Source organism: Musca autumnalis, unplaced genomic scaffold (assembly GCF_047663935.1).
Source record: "Musca autumnalis isolate F117 unplaced genomic scaffold, ASM4766393v1 scaffold_3, whole genome shotgun sequence".
Lineage (NCBI taxonomy): Eukaryota > Metazoa > Arthropoda > Insecta > Diptera > Muscidae > Musca > Musca autumnalis.
This window is the reverse complement of record NW_027411866.1, coordinates 218,018,998-218,035,214: the sequence shown is the minus strand read 5'-3', so window position 1 is coordinate 218,035,214 and position 16,217 is coordinate 218,018,998. Positions and strand designations below refer to the sequence as shown.

Genomic DNA, 16,217 nt, shown 5'->3' with positions numbered 1-16,217 from the left:
CGGTAGTTTTCCTATGTAACCCACTTATTTTGATGTTGAATTATTCATTGGAAATTTCAAGTGGAAATAAAGCGACAGATCAATTTACTCTTTTTTTGTCTTTTCTCAATAATAAAAATGTATAATCTATGGGATTTTGAGGAAAACAATATGTGATATGACATCGACTTTAGATCAATTTAATTGAGGCATGAATTGTTCGGGGAAATAGGTTGTGAAGTTTGACGAACTTCACTTGTCGAAACATGTTAAATTTTGAAAGTGCAAACCATAGTGATGTATACCAGCTGTTTTCAAATAATTATGTTCGTCAATTTTGTTTGGGAATTTAGGAAGAAGTTTTGATTAAGTGGAAAACTTCTTGAAGTTTGAAAAATTCCATTTGGACAGATACACAATTTATGCATTTAAAATGCTTCGCCAAAGTGGCACAGGCCAATTGTTCAGAATTACATATACTTTTTTTTTAATTCTCAAATATGTAAAGTAACAAATTGAAATGAGCATTTTTTTGAAAAAGTTACAGAAAAATATTTCAAAAAAAGGAAATGATGTGTCTTGCTACGCCATCTATACTTGGATTAAAATTTATTTACATGAAAATGACATATTGGATAGCATACTTATAGGCGGAATATTTAACTTATTAAAGTTGCTGAATGTAGACGGGCATTCTTTACACACACGTATAATGTTTCTAACTTAGTAATCATGCGCTCACAATATTACAAAAATTCGATCTACCAAAAATATTCTTCCCTATCCGACCCTTCTATTTTGATATTTCTATGGAAATAATTTTTGAAAAATTCTCACAGATATCTTGACTACATCTACAAATTTAGGCCATCTATATTTAAAACTTTATATTGTTTGTCTGAGAAAAATAATCTGAAGAGCAAACGTTTAGGCGAAGTATTTAACTAGCGCATATTTATTTTAATACAATCAACAATCCAGACAAATTGGAGGGTATTTTTCAAGTTTCAAAAGACCAAGAATCGTGGATTTTTAAAGTATATTTTTCAAAGTTCCAAAAGGCCTAAACATTTGGATAGTTTTAAGAATATTTCCAAAGACAAAAACAAAAAAGTTGGTGTTTTAACGAAATATTTTTCAACGTCCAAAAGACCAAAAAACGTGGTTTTTTATAAAATATTTTTTAACGTCCGAAAGACCAAAATTTTTTATGAATATTTTTTAATGAATATTTTTTTCAAGTTCCAGAAGACCAACAAACGTAAATTTTTTAAATATTTTTTTACGTTCAAAATACTAAAAAATGTGATTTTTTAAAGAATATTTTTTAAACTCCAAAAGACCAAAAAACGGTGACTTTTTAAAGAATATTTTCAACCTCCAAAATACCAAGAAAGGTAGATTTTTTAAAGAATATATTTTCAGCCTCCAAAAGACCAAAAAATTCGATTTTTAAAGAATATTTTTCAATTTCCAAAAGACCCAACAACGTGGATTTTTAAAGAATATTTTTTCAACTACCCAAAGAAACAAAAACGTAGATATTTTAAAGAATATTTTTTCAACGTCCAAGTCCAAAAAGGCGTGGATTTTTTAAAAAATATTTTTTCAACGTCCAAAAGGCCCAAAAACGTGTATTTTTTAAAAAAATATTTTTCAACGTCCAAAAGTCCCAAAAACGTGGATTTTTTAAAGAATATTTTTTCAACGTCCAAAAGACCAAAAAGGCGTGGATTTTTTAAAAAATATTTTTTCAACGTCCAAATGACCCAAAAACGTGGATTTTTTAAAAAATATTTTTTCAACGTCCAAAAGACCCAAAAACGTGGATTTTTTAAAGATTATTTTTTCAACGTCCAAAAGACCAAAAAGGCGTGGATTTTTTAAAAAAATATTTTTTCAACGTCCAAAAGACCTAAAAACGTGGATTTTTTAAAGAATATTTTTCAACGTCAAAAAGGCGTGGATTTTTTAAAAAATATTTTTTCAACGTCCAAAAGACCTAAAAACGTGGATTTTTTAAAGAATATTTTTCAACGTCAAAAAGGCGTGGATTTTTTAAAAAATATTTTTTCAACGTCCAAAAGACCTAAAAACGTGGATTTTTTAAAGAATATTTTTCAACGTCAAAAAGGCGTGGATTTTTTAAAAAATATTTTTTCAACGTCCAAAAGACCCAAAATCCACGTCCAAAAAACGTGGATTTTTTAAGGACAATTTTTTAAAAATATTTTTAAGTTCTAAAAGAAAATACGTGGATTTTTTTTAAGACAATTTTTTAAAAATATTCTCAAGTTCCAAAAGAAACAACGTGGATTTTTTAAAGACAATTTTTTAAAAATATTCTCAAGTTCCAAAAGAAACAACGTGGATTTTTTAAAGACAATTTTTTAAAAATATTCTCAAGTTCCAAAAAAAAATGTGGATTTTTTAAAGACAATTTTTTAAAAATATTTTTAAGTTCCAAAAGAAAATACGTGGATTTTTTTAAGACAATTTTTTAAAAATATTTTCAAGTTCCAAAACAAAAAACGTGGATTTTTTAAAGACAATTTTTTAAAAATATTTTCAAGTTCCAAAAGAAAAATCGTAGATTTTTTAAAGACAATCTTTTAAAAATATTTTCAAACTCCAAAAGAAAAAACGTGGTTTTTTTAAGACATTTTTTTTAAATATTTTCAAATTCCAAAAGAGAAAACGTGGATTTTTTAAAGACAATTTTTTAAAAATATTTCCAAGTTCAAAAAGAAACGACGTGGATTTTTTGAAGACATTTTTTGAAAAATATTTTCAAGTTCCAAAGGAAAAATCGTGGATTTTTTAAAGACAATTTTTCAAAATCTTTTTAAGTTCCTAAAGAAAAAACGTGGATTTTTTACAGACAATTTTTTAAAAATATTTTCAAGTTCCAAAGGAAAAAACATGGAATTTTTAAGACAATTTTTTAAAAATATTTTCATGTTCCAAAAGAAAAAAGTGGATTTTTTTAAGACATTTTTTTTTAATATTTTCAAGTTCCAAAAGAAAGAAACGTAAATTTTTTAAAGACAATTTTTTTTTAAATATTTTCAAGTTCCAGAAGAAAGAAACGTAGATTTTTTAAAGACAATTTTTTAAAAATATTTTCAAGTTCCAAAAGAAAAAAACGTGGATTTTTTAAAGACAATTTTTTTAAAAAATATTTTCAAGTTCCAAAAGAAAAAACGTGCATTTTTTAAAGACAATTTTTTAAAAATATTTTCAAGTTCGAAAAGAAAAAAACGTGGATATTTTAAAGACAATTTTTTTAAAAATATTTTCAAGTTCCAAAAGAGAAAACGTGGATTTTTTAAAGACAATTTTTTTAAAAATATTTTCAAGTTCCAAAAGAGAAAACGTGGATTTTTTAAAGACAATTTTTTTAAAAATATTTTCAAGTTCCAAAAGAGAAAACGTGGATTTTTTAAAGACAATTTTTTTAAAAATATTTTCAAGTTCCAAAAGGGAAAACGTGGATTTTTTAAAGACAATTTTTTTAAAAATATTTTCAAGTTCCAAAAGAGAAAACGTGGATTTTTTAAAGACAATTTTTTTAAAAATATTTTCAAGTTCCAAAAGAGAAAACGTGGATTTTTTAAAGACAATTTTTTTAAAAATATTTTCAAGTTCCAAAAGAGAAAACGTGGATTTTTTAAAGACAATTTTTTTAAAAATATTTTCAAGTTCCAAAAGAGAAAACGTGGATTTTTTAAAGAAATTTGATTGAAATTGATTTTTTTTCAAGTTCAAAAATTTTTAAGGAATATTTTTAACGTGGATTTTTTAAATACAATTTTTTAAATTTCCAAAAGTCCAAAACATGATTTTTTAAAAAATATTTTCAAATTCCAAATAAAAAACGCGAATTTTTTTTAAGTTAAAAAATGTTAAGGAATATTTTTCAATATCAAAAAAACGTGGAATTTTTAAAGAATGTTTTCGTCCAAAAACGTGGATTTTTTAAAGAATATTTTTTCAGCATCCAAAAACGTGGATTTTTTAAAAAATATTTTTTCAGCGTCCAAAAACGTAGATTTTTGAAGAATATTTTTCAAACGCACATTAAATTTTTTTAACATCCAAAAAACGTGGATTTTATAACGAATATTTTTTCAATGTCTCAAAATATGGATTTTTTAAAGAATATTTTTTTTTTCAAATCCAAAAAGACATTTTTTTTAAATATTTTCAAGTTCCGAAAGAGAAAAAGTTGAATTTTTTAAAGAATTTTTTTTTTTCAAGTTCAAACATTTTTAAGGAATATTTTTTAACGCGGATTTTTTAAATACAATTTTTTAAATTTCCAAAAGATTGGATTTTTAAAAAAATATTTTTAAGTTCCAAACGAAAAAACGATAATTTAAAAAAATAAAATTAAGTCCAAAAATGTTTAAGGAATATTTTTTTTAAATAATCTTCTCTCAACGTCCAAACAACGTGTATTTTTTAAAGAATATTTTTTGAGCTTCCAAAAAGTCGTAGATATTTGAAGAATATTTTTCAAATGTAAATTAAAAATTTTTTTGACATCCAAAAAACCTGGATTTTATAACAAGTATTTTTTCAATGTCTCAAAATATGCATTTTTAAACGATTTATTTTTTTCAAATCCAAAAAACATGGATTTTTTTAAAGAATATTTTTTCAGCGTCCAAAACCGTAGAGTTTTGAAGAATATTTTTCAAACGCACATTCAATTTTTTTTAACATCCAGAAAACGTGGATTTTATAACGAATATTTGAATATATGTCTCAAAATATGCATTTTTAAAAGATTTTTTTTTCAAATCCAAGAAAACATGGGTTTTTTAAAGAATATTTTTTTTCAAAGACCAAAAATCCTGAATTCTTTATATGCTACCTTTTCAAAAAACGTGCATTTTTTAAAGAATATGTTTCAATTTTCGAAAGACCAAAAAAGTTGATTTTGTAAGTAACATTTTTCAATTTTCAAAATAAGTTTCGATGGAGCATATCGGTACCCTCTTTCCAATATCAAACTCCCCATAAATTTCCCAAATTTTTCTTTAAAATGTTGCGCAGATAACTCTCGATGTATCGGTGTATCCGATTTTGTCCATACATTGATCCTCGTAATATTTATACCAGACCTAGAAAATGTTCAGATACGAGTATACGGACTAAATCAATACACTTCTGGGGGTATTAAACATATTTCGCAGAGAGCAATTTAAGTGCAAGTCTCGGAACGTTTTGAAATTAAAAATTAGAAAATTGGTCTTAGATCAAAATTCCAAAAAGGCTCATTCCTTTCGATGCCTCATCCTTAAAAGGTCAACAATGCTGAACTTAAATCCAATTTTTCTACTACTATTATTTTTTCAATGCGACCTGAGAAGTCCCCTTTGCGTTGAAATTATAATGGTTGGGCATCCTTGTGATCACGTCATATTATACAGAACGTTTACATCTTCCTGATCTTTTTTGAAACCCCCTTAACCTCAGTTTATTGGAGTTAATGAGTGCTAATGCAGTTTGGTGTTAATATCGTGGCATCCAGGCATTATAAAAATAAGCTTACACATTTTATATTAATTTCAAATTCAAAGAATAAAATTGTTAATTTATTTATTAATTTTTAAAACGTTTCCAAAAACATCTCTCTTTATTTGAACAAAATATAAATTATATTTTTTCATCTTTCTTCTCTTTACAGACCTACTTACGGCGTTTATATTGTAACAAACTACAAAGAAAACATCAGCAGCAGAAGCAGCAACATTCTTGCATAAATTCCTCGACTGTCCAGCACGTCAAGAAAGGCCTTTAAATGCCAGCCAATACGCTTAGCATACTTTAATGTATTATGAAAATAAATACGAAAATTATTCACATTTTTTCCCGTTGGTCATTGTAACGAATATTGAAAATTAAGTAACCTAAAAAAACAAAAAAGAAACAACAAAGAAGAAGCGGAGGAGAAGTCAACGAAAGAGAAAACCAAAAAAAACCCAAAACCCCACTCCAACAACAACACCGACACCGACGAGTAAACAAAAATCCGCCACAAAATGGATTTTACACCCACAATATGCATAGCACGGCTACTGGTGGCGTTGCAAGTGCTAATGACACTACTCGTCGTGATGCCCTTGAGAACAACCATAACGACAGCAACAGCATTACCGGTAACCTCAAAACCCATTGAAAGTACGGCAGAAAATTTAGCATGGCAAGCATGGATTATGTTACCGCCCGAACAGAAACAATTAATAAAATCACGTAAAGTTACACCAAAATCAATATTTACCCTACCCCAAAGGGTGCAATGTCCCGAAGGCCATCAACAGGTTGATTCGAAATGTCTGCCCACGGTAATTGGCACCAATGATGTGTTGATTGATCCCAATGCCTTGGGTTTGGTGTTGGGCGATGCACCCACCGCTGATATTGAATATGATTATGAAGATGAGACAATAATGGGTGATGGCGGTAGTAATGGTGGTGGTAATAATATGCCATTTAATCCTCCGCTATTTCTGATGTCGGGACATGATGGCAAGTCAAATACCGAAACGGTGTTGGAACTAAAACCACCCAGCCAAGATGAGCCTTTGAAATTTAATATTTTTCAAAGTAAATTTCCCACCGATGATTATCCATTGGAAGATTATTCGGGGCTATCCAATGAAGGTGCAGCTGCCCAAGCACCACCTGTGGTAGCACCTGTTTTGTTGGAGGATCAGGAGAAGTCCAGAAATTCGGCTGTAAATGTGACCAATGACAAAGATATGGTGGGAGAGGCCAGTAATGATTCCAAGAGCCACAGTCTCAATCAATTCAATTTGGAAAGTTTGGAGGCCATTTCTGTGCCAGTGCACTCCTCCTCTTCGCCCTCTTCCTCATCTTCCACAAATGGCCAGGATTTTCAACACCATAGGATTTCTTTGTTCAATGAAGATTCGGCCATACATTTGGTTACCACGCTTATGGATACAGAGGGAGAAGAAGATGTTGAAGAAAAATCCAAGCCCCATGATTTGGAATCACTACTGCAAACCGAATCCCTTATGCCAATGTTGAATCACACAACTGCCTCCACTTTGGTGGCTTTGGAAAGTTTACCTTTGACCCAAGCAAATACCACCAACCAGACATCAATGGATGTGGACCAACCTTCTGCGCTGCAAATTGAAGATGTAGAAGAAATTACCACAATAATGCCTGAGCTGATGATGAACGGTCACAGTACATTGGCCGATACAGAGGAACAACAAACCAAGGCGGAATTTGTGCGCAGTGTAACCATGAATCCCATGTATGATGAAGACAGCAGCAACAGCAAACAAGATGAAGATGAACAGGATGTGGAGTTTACAACAACCTTGACACCATCCACCGGTAATGGTGATGAACAAGAAGTAAGGCAAGCGGAGGAAATGGATGAAGCTTTTGAAACCACAACAATGGATCCATCAACAACAATACAATTGGATGATACAACCATTATTGAAGGTAATATTGAAATTACAACAATAATACCGCAAGAACAAGAGCCAGCTTCATCAACAACAGAATCAGCTACCACCTCTTCCACTACTTCCTCCTCCACCAGTCCTGTCTCAGAAAGCCTTCAAGAATTGTTGGAACAATCGCTACAGGATTTTGAGGAATTACAAAAAGATCAACAACATAATGTAAAGAAGAAATCGAAAGTAGAACCGGTTGAGGTGTTGGCCACAAGAACTACGGCAGCAATGCCAGCAGCAGCAACAACAACAGCAACTGTTCCAACTGCTAGCATGGCAAGCCAACAAGAGACGACAACGACGGCAACATTGGATGAATTAATAACAACAAGCGGAGAAACAGTGACACCGTTACTTACCGTCCATAATAATATTGACAACAACAACAAATCTGTCAATAAAAATAACAACAACAGCACCAACAACAACGTCAATAAAGAGCATAATAATGACCGGTTTTACTATCAACACTTTGGCAAACAAGATCTTGAAAGTGCAGCACTTAAATCTGATGTGGCCAAGGAAACAACAACAACCACTACTACGCCTACCAGCACAACAACAACACCCAGCAGCACGTCATCATCGTCATCGCCATCATCCTCAGCAGCTCCAGCAGCAGAAACATCCGTAAGCCCCAGCACAACAACAAGTGAAATTGATCTGGCCGAAGAATTGCGTTTAATTAATGAATTGGTGAAGGGCAACAAACAACGTCCAGGTATAACCTTAACCGCAAGTGAAACGACAACATTGAAAACTACAAAAACATCACAACAAACAAATGATGACGTTGATAATGAAATACATACATCACCAAAGCCAGCCTACTCGGTATCAGCATCACCACCACCAAGTGAAAGTTCTGCCAGTTCCATAAAATATACACTGGAAACAACAAAAATATGGTCCAAAATCATGCCATTGATAAAAACCACAACAACAACAACCACAACTGAAAAATCCCCTGAGGTTACCGGAAATTTCAAAATAAATGAAGAAACATCAACTGCAAATAGCAATACAGAGGTGGATGAATCCAGCTCCTCCTCGGTTTCGCCCAGCACTACCCCAAACGAATCATCAACAGCAACAACAACAACAAAACAAACACCAAATGCTGCTAGCTTAGTAGTAAGCAATCGTAGTCATAGAAATAGTAAAATTATACGGATAAATGGTTTAAATAGTTTAGATTTCAAGCAGGGTAAAAAAACTTTAACAGCAACAACAACAACAACTGCAGATATTTCCTCAACAACAACAAGTACAGAGAGGATAACACAAGAGGATTCCACCTCAGCAACAATAGAATCATCAACCTCATCTACTACACATTTGGCAGATGAGAATGAGGATGATGCTGCTGCTGCTGCTGCTGAGGTAGAGCATAATGATGAGTCTGAAGATAACAATGCCTTTGGACCCTTTTGGTGGTTACCAATTTCCTGGCGTTTAGATAGCCAGCCAAACAAAGAAACAGCAACAACAACAAGTACCACAGTAAAACCCGACCAAAGTCCAGAGCAACAACAAGAAGATATGCCTCTATTATTACGATTTTGGTCAACTTATCATGCACCGAAATCAAGTTAAGTGTACAGTACTGGAAAAAACAAATATACTCCCTACATAAAGTATAGGAAGCCATAGTTCAAATTGTTTCATTATTATTTCTTTTTTATTGTTTATTTGTAGTTAAATTTTGCTCAAAGTAAAACTAACTTACAAAAATGTTCATACAAACTCACCCCAAACTCTTCCCCACCCCATACAAATTCCCACAAAAGTATTAGTACTAAAGAACGAAAGGAAGAAGAAAAAAGAAATCTCTAAGCTAAGCTAGGCATTTGATTTTGTGGTATTAAATCGGATTCAGGGGGATGTAATGCAGTTTGAATGCTTTCCGAAAAAGCTAATGGGAATTTTTGAGGATTTTTTTGCTGTGCAGCTTGTTTTTGCAATAAAACACAGCATCTATGGCGTTAAAGTGAAACGTAACGTTATTTAGATTGCTGAAGATCAGCAACGACTGTGTAAACACAGTATGAGGAAGAAGATGAGAAGGAAATGATAAGTAAGGATAAACCATTTAAACAAATTTTTTTAGAAAACTTTTTTTAGAAAAAATTCTAAACTTAAAAAAAAAATTAAATAATTCCAAGAAAGTGTTGGAACTACAAGCGTGAATAAATCAAAACAATTTTTGAAGTAATTTCTAACGTTTTTATGCAAAAGGAGACTCATTGCAGAAAATAGAGGGAAATCAAAAGCTTTTAGAAATAATAAATCGTAAATGCAGTTTACAAAACAAAGCCCACCTAGATGTCTTTTAAGCCTTGTGTATATTTCAAGTATAAACAAAAACCAAATAATAATTAAAAGAAAACTTTCTTTGTTGTTCTCCCAATAAAAATTAAAAGCTTTATAAAAGTTATTGAAAATATAACATTTAAAAAACCTTTTAATCAGCAAATTTTCTACAATATATAAAATAAAAGTGCAATGAAATAAAAAGCTTTTACAAATTAAAAATCATAAATAAAGTTTACGAATGAAACACAATTAAGGAAGCACCATAGCTTATCAAGTCTCCGTGATTATTAAAATCGAACATAGTTTATTAAATTTTTTTCTTGTAATTCAATGCTTTATAGATTACGACAAACTGGAAAAGATTTAACCTATATTCAAAAGCTTTTTTGTAGAGAAAAGAGATGGCACAAGGTAACCAAAAGCTTTTACAAACTAAAATAAAGTTTACGAAAAATAAATCGATTTAGAAGCCTCCGCATTAGATCAAGCCTTGATGACATTTCAAATCTACACAAAAGTTTTCAATTTTTATTACAAAAACAAACATATAAGGTTTTTGTAATACAAATTTAAAACTTTTAAGTAATAAAATATTTTAAATATAACAGTTTAAAAAAGCTTTCAAATGAAAATGGACATTTAAACTTAAATTTTGGTTAAAAGCTTTTTAATTTGTTTTGAAATATAAGAGTTTAAAAAGCTATCAATCAACAAATTTATGTCAACGTGTAAAAGCTTTATTTATCACAAAGAACTGTAAACTTCTAAAATGACATTTTTGTTGAGAGCTTTTTTTAATTTGTTTTGAAGGAATATCTATTTCAACGGCTTATCTCTTCTTTCTTTGCCCGCCAGTTTTTTTCTACCTTTGAAGAAAACTTCAATAAATAATATGTAATAAAATAAGTTAAGCTTTATTCGGTCTTACCTGGATGTTCACTTCGAGAGACCAAGCATTATTGAATCTGTAAAGAAACAAGTAGAAGGGTTATTTTAACGTAATAATATGAGCTTTTGTGTCTGAAAAGGGAAGTTTTGGGGAGAGATTGTCGCTTGAAGGACCCAAAGCATTGATTAAATTTCCTTACATGAAGTTAAAAGCCTCTAAAGGCAAAGCAACGTGGGAATATATATTTTTTTTAATTTTTGCCATAATACAATGAAAGCTTTGGGATTATAACATTTTAACGAGCATTTTATTTCCACATAAAATATCTGTTTTTTCCTACTAAAAGTTTTACGATAAAGTTAATTCACCCCACCTAAACAGTTAAGCGTGATGCAAAGCTTTTTAAGTTAAAACATAAACATCAAAACTCAATAAACCGTTATTCTCTCCAATTTAGAACTCAGCGAAAAGCTTTCGGTAGTGTCGTAAAATCATGTCCCATGCCTGGTTTGTAGATAAAGGTTCTAGATTTGTGTGCATTTTAAAGCTTTTCGACAAAAAAGCTTTCAGATTAAGCTAATTCATATCGTTATTAAGAACTGTTTAAAAGCTTTTGGACGTAATAAAAAAGGTTTAGTAAATCGTTCTTTATTGCAGTTTAGAACTCAGTGAAAAGCTTTTGGCAGGACCATAAAAATATGTAAGGCCCATGCGTGGATTGTAGGTGAAGGTTGTAGGTGTACATTTCAAAGTGTTGAGAGTAAAAAGCTTTCAGATTATGCTAATTCATCTCACATAAACGGCTGGGCTAGACTAAGAGAGGTTTTAAGCTTTTTTTAAATTGGAGCTTTGGGCGAATTTTGTAGATTTGTATACATTCTAAAGCTTTAAGAGCACTGAGATTTTTTTTCTTAAAATTCCAACCATGATACATTTTGAAAGCTATAGAAGGTTGTTTAATAAATCCTTTTCAAAATTCAGCGAAAAGCTTTCAGCCGATGGCTCCCTTATAATATAAAGCTTTAGTAATTACACCTTTTCAAAAGCTTAATCATCACATCAACAATTAATCGCGTTAAAAAGCTTTAATGATCATAAAAATTACATATAGATTTTTCCTACTGATCTAGAACTCTGACGAAAGCTTATGGTCCAGCCCCTATTTGGAAGTCTTGGCTAAAATCTAGGTCTACAATTTACTTTATAATCACTGGGGCAAGATTTGAATCAGGGTATCAAAACCATGTTATGGTTTGCATGAACAAATATGGTTTTGAGTGAGCTTTAAATTTGAATTTCAAAAAATTAGAAACTTTCCTCTCATTTCGGTCTAGAAATGGGCAAAAAATTTGAGCTATACCTAACTTGTGTACCTTCAAAGCTTTCATTAGGGAGTCATTGGACATGTTAAGGCATTCTACATTGAAAAGTTACAGCTTTTTTAGATCAAACTCAAAGCTACAAAGTAGCTTTTTGAAAGCTACACATGCAATGAAGCCTTATACGAACAGGCATAATTGCTTTGGGCCTTCTAACAACAGCAGCCATTAGGTCAAGGGGTTACAACTTTGTAATCATACCTCTATTGAGAAGCTATTGAGAGCTTTATATATACTAAGCCTCTAATAGCTTTTACTAGAAACTTATTAGCATTAAAACGCAATTTTATTGTGAAAGCTTAAAGCTTTATTTTTCTATTACGCAAGTTTAAAGCTTTATGAATGTGGTGACTTAACTTTTTTTCTGAAAGCTACAAATTTAACGGAAACTTACAAAAAAGGGGCGTAAGTCCTTATTGCCTAGGTACTTATCGTGTCATGAGATGTGTTAAGTCATTTTATTTCCAACACTTTTTACATTCCAACAATTTTGAAAGCTTTCCTTGCAATGAATTCTTATAAGAATAGTTTTGAGGACTTTGAGTCTTGTAATTAAAAGCCGGAGCCCTATCAGACAGGCTAAGTCAATATGGCACTACAAAGTTTTCATTCGAGGGTCAATATAAGTGTCAAGTCTCATCATATTACCAATGTTTAGAAGTTTTTATTACATTCAAACAACATTGCCCTAAAATAAAAGTTTTTAAAAAACTTTTTAAAAATTATCTATGTAATGAGGGCATTTCAGAATCAATGTGTTTTTAGCTTTATAACCAAAAGCCTGACCCTTATCAGCACTTAAAGTCAATTAACTCTCTATATAAGGAAGCTCTATGCATTTGTTTTGGCATAAACTCAAAGCTATAAATAGGCTTTTTAATCCCCTGAGTTTTATAAAAGCATGCCATAGCTGTTTGGAGCTTTTCAAAATAGCTTTTAAGAAGTAGTGTCCTAAAATTGAAAGCTTTTTTCTAATGAACTAAGTAAAAGATAAGAATTAATGTAATAGAACGAATTAAAATGTGAGGTATAGAGCTTTTGCTTATAATGTCGAAGAAGCTGCAGACCCCTGTGGTAAAGAAACAGATTGACGGTCTGTAAATATTTCACTTTACCTATAGGGGACGAAGCTTTTTGTAAATATCAGCATTACCTATAGGGGACGAAGCTTTTTTGTTAGTTCTTTATATGCCCGCTGGTATATTTCTCACTACAGCCTCTAGAACCCCTTTACCCTAAAATTTGGCCCAATAAAAGTGGTCTTAAAGGCTTTGTTGTAATTACTAAAGCTTTTGGTATAATTATATTTTGTCGGTAGGGCTTAAAGAGAGAACTTTTTTTTAAGAAAGACGATGATCAAAGGATTTGAAGGACGACTATAGATTCTTGTGAGCCGATTATATTAACTGCAATTAACTGCATGCCATGCTATTAGGTCGGGCTAAGTCGGTAGGTCTAAGTTAAGAAATATGGCCTGTTTCACTATGACAATTCGAAACCAAATTCGTTCGAAATACTACCAAACATCTGTTTTTATATTTGAAACATTTTTGTTATCAATCAAACAAAAATCTACAATAAGAGGACTTTCGTAATTTGAGCGAATTTGAATTCGAATCGTCTTAGTCTTTTTTGATTTCTTGTTAATGTTTCTCTTACAAATATGTAAAACAAGGGAAAATTTTGCTTATATGCTAGGAAATATTTTGAAATCGTAAAAAGATTCGGAATGTTGGAACCCAAGATGCAAATATGATACTCCTGCTGAGGATTTAAGTCTTCTACAGCAGAATTTCTTAAGCTTAGACCTGGTAGATCCAGCACTCCTTTCAGATGTTTACTTGCCTTTGATGGACTATATTTTCCTAGTTTGTTTACGTCATTCTAAAACTCCTCTTAGATCCAGCCCAACTTTCAGATTTTTACTTGTCTCTGATGGTCTATATTTTTCCACACTGTTTATGCCATCCTAAAACTCCTCTTAGATCCAGCACTCTTTTCATATGTTTACTTGCCTATGATGGACTATATTTTTCCACATTGTTTACGCCATCCTAAAACTCCTCTTAGTAGTGAATTTTCCTTAAAAAGCTTTCGAAATCATGACTGTAGTTTCCTGTCTTTCCAACACTTCAATAGGTTTACCATAACAGTATTATATTCTCCATTACTAACCAAATCTCATATATATTTTTTTCAAATCTCCTCAAAATACATATTTTCATTATATTCCAGAACTTTAACACTCAATACGTTAATGACAACGACTTATACCACTTATTTGTTTGATATTTTTCTTAGAATAAAAATTTCTAACAAATAAGTTTTTGTTTACCTTGAGGTATAAGTCAAAGAACTTATCATTTTCTTTTGAAAAGAACGCAAAAAAACAGCAGAAAAATTCAAGAAAAAATTCCATAATACAAAGTGAAATATTTTAATGATAACAATTAAGGAAGGATTTTTAAAAACTGCACGTCCCCCAACACACAAAACTCATTAATAAACCACATATAAACACCAACAAAAACATGTCAAGTTTTAATCGCTATGGTATGTTAATTTTTACATGTGTGAGTGTTTAAATCGGAAATTGTTTATTATAGAGAAAAAAATCCAAAATTTCATACCTCCCATTGAACAATCGAAAAAAATATTCCAAGAATTAAAAGCCACAAATCATTTGCGCAGGAAGTTTAAGAGTAACAAAACGCAACAAAATACATTTAAATAAATTTTTAAATTTTAGTACATGTTGTTATTACGTTTTTTTTTATAATTTGTATTTTTTGTGTGTAAAAAATATCTTATGTTGTTGTTGTTTACAAATGTTTGTTTCTTTGATAAAAACAAATGATTAAATTTAAAGAAAAAACAAATCAAAAATTAAATTTATGCGTCGTACCATGTATGGAAACCAGTAGCAATATTCAAGTGTGATTTAATACAATAATAATTAAAGTATATATTTTTTTGTATGTATAAACAATTAAGTTAATCTCCAAAAACCCTTAATTATATGTATGTGAAGGATCTGTCATTGTCAAACAATCCTTAAATTCAAGAAACACATCCAAATATTATAGCATAAGTATTTATATCTGTATGTATATGTATTATAGTTTATATCATTAATTTTTTAGTATTTAAGTTTGTTTTTTAAACTAAAAATTTGTATATTTTATTCTAGTAAAGTAAGCCCATAAAAATCTGTAATGTTTCTTTGCAATTTGTCTAAACTGTTTTTCCCCTCTCTTAGTTGTTTAGATTTAATCGCATAAAAGTTTTAAAATAAATATTGTTTAAGGGGTTATTTTATGTATAAACAAAACAAAATAATATATCAATTATAAACAAAAACTGTTTCCATTTTTATATTTTCACCCCCCAAATAAACGTATATGGAAACAAAAAGAATCTCGAAACCCCTTTTCTAATTGGTTAATTGGTTTTATACAACTGGCCTATTAAAAATTCTATTTTATTCATAACACAAGTTGAGAAAAAATTTAAAAGGGTCCATTTTTGGAAAAAGAAAACTAGCAAATGAACTGAAATTGTCCATACAATTTCATATAAAACCCTAAAACAGGACTTGAACCAAAAACTTCTTTCAATAGAAGAGTTTTTTAGCAAAAAGTCAAAGGGAATTTTAAGAAGTAAATAATAGTCTCTTTGCTGCTGGGATCTAGTAGGTTTTACATAACTTTTCTGACCCCTTAGGTGATTTAAAAAAAAACAAGCATATCTCCCCCCTTAAATATTTTTGTAAATAGTATTTTTTAATAAATATCTATTCATTACCAATTTTAGCCACTCATATACATATATCCAAAACAATATTGCTTTCCTCTAACCCCCATCTCCTCTTTTACATATTCCTTCTTTTTAAACAATCACCACAATATTTAAAAAATTTAATTTTTCAGCAATTTTTATTAAATTAATAAAAATTCATTTATATATGTTTGTAATTACCATTTTATTATTATTAATATCTTCTGTATATAATATCTCAATAACATGTTTTATATTATTAGTTTAGGCCCCTCTTCACCTATTTTCATCATAAGAAAATATGTGAGATTTTTCTATGTATTTATTATAATAATATATTTCCTTTTGTAATTTTATATTATGTTTTCT

The 16,217-nt window shown here is 30.3% G+C and overlaps 1 protein-coding gene across 13 annotated transcripts in view; it reads left to right on the top strand.

The window, feature by feature from the left end:
* fog (folded gastrulation) overlaps positions 1 to 15,610 on the top strand; it is a 423,880-nt gene extending 408,270 nt beyond the window's left edge. For all 13 annotated transcript variants that reach the window (XM_073976874.1, XM_073976872.1, XM_073976861.1 and 10 more), the window contains one exon: positions 5,675 to 15,610. In XM_073976874.1, the coding sequence (XP_073832975.1) occupies positions 6,030 to 9,083 (3,054 nt within the window). In that variant the 5' untranslated portion in view covers positions 5,675 to 6,029 and the 3' untranslated portion in view covers positions 9,084 to 15,610. The remainder of the gene's footprint in view (positions 1 to 5,674) is intronic.
* The last annotated feature ends 607 nt before the right edge of the window (positions 15,611 to 16,217 follow it).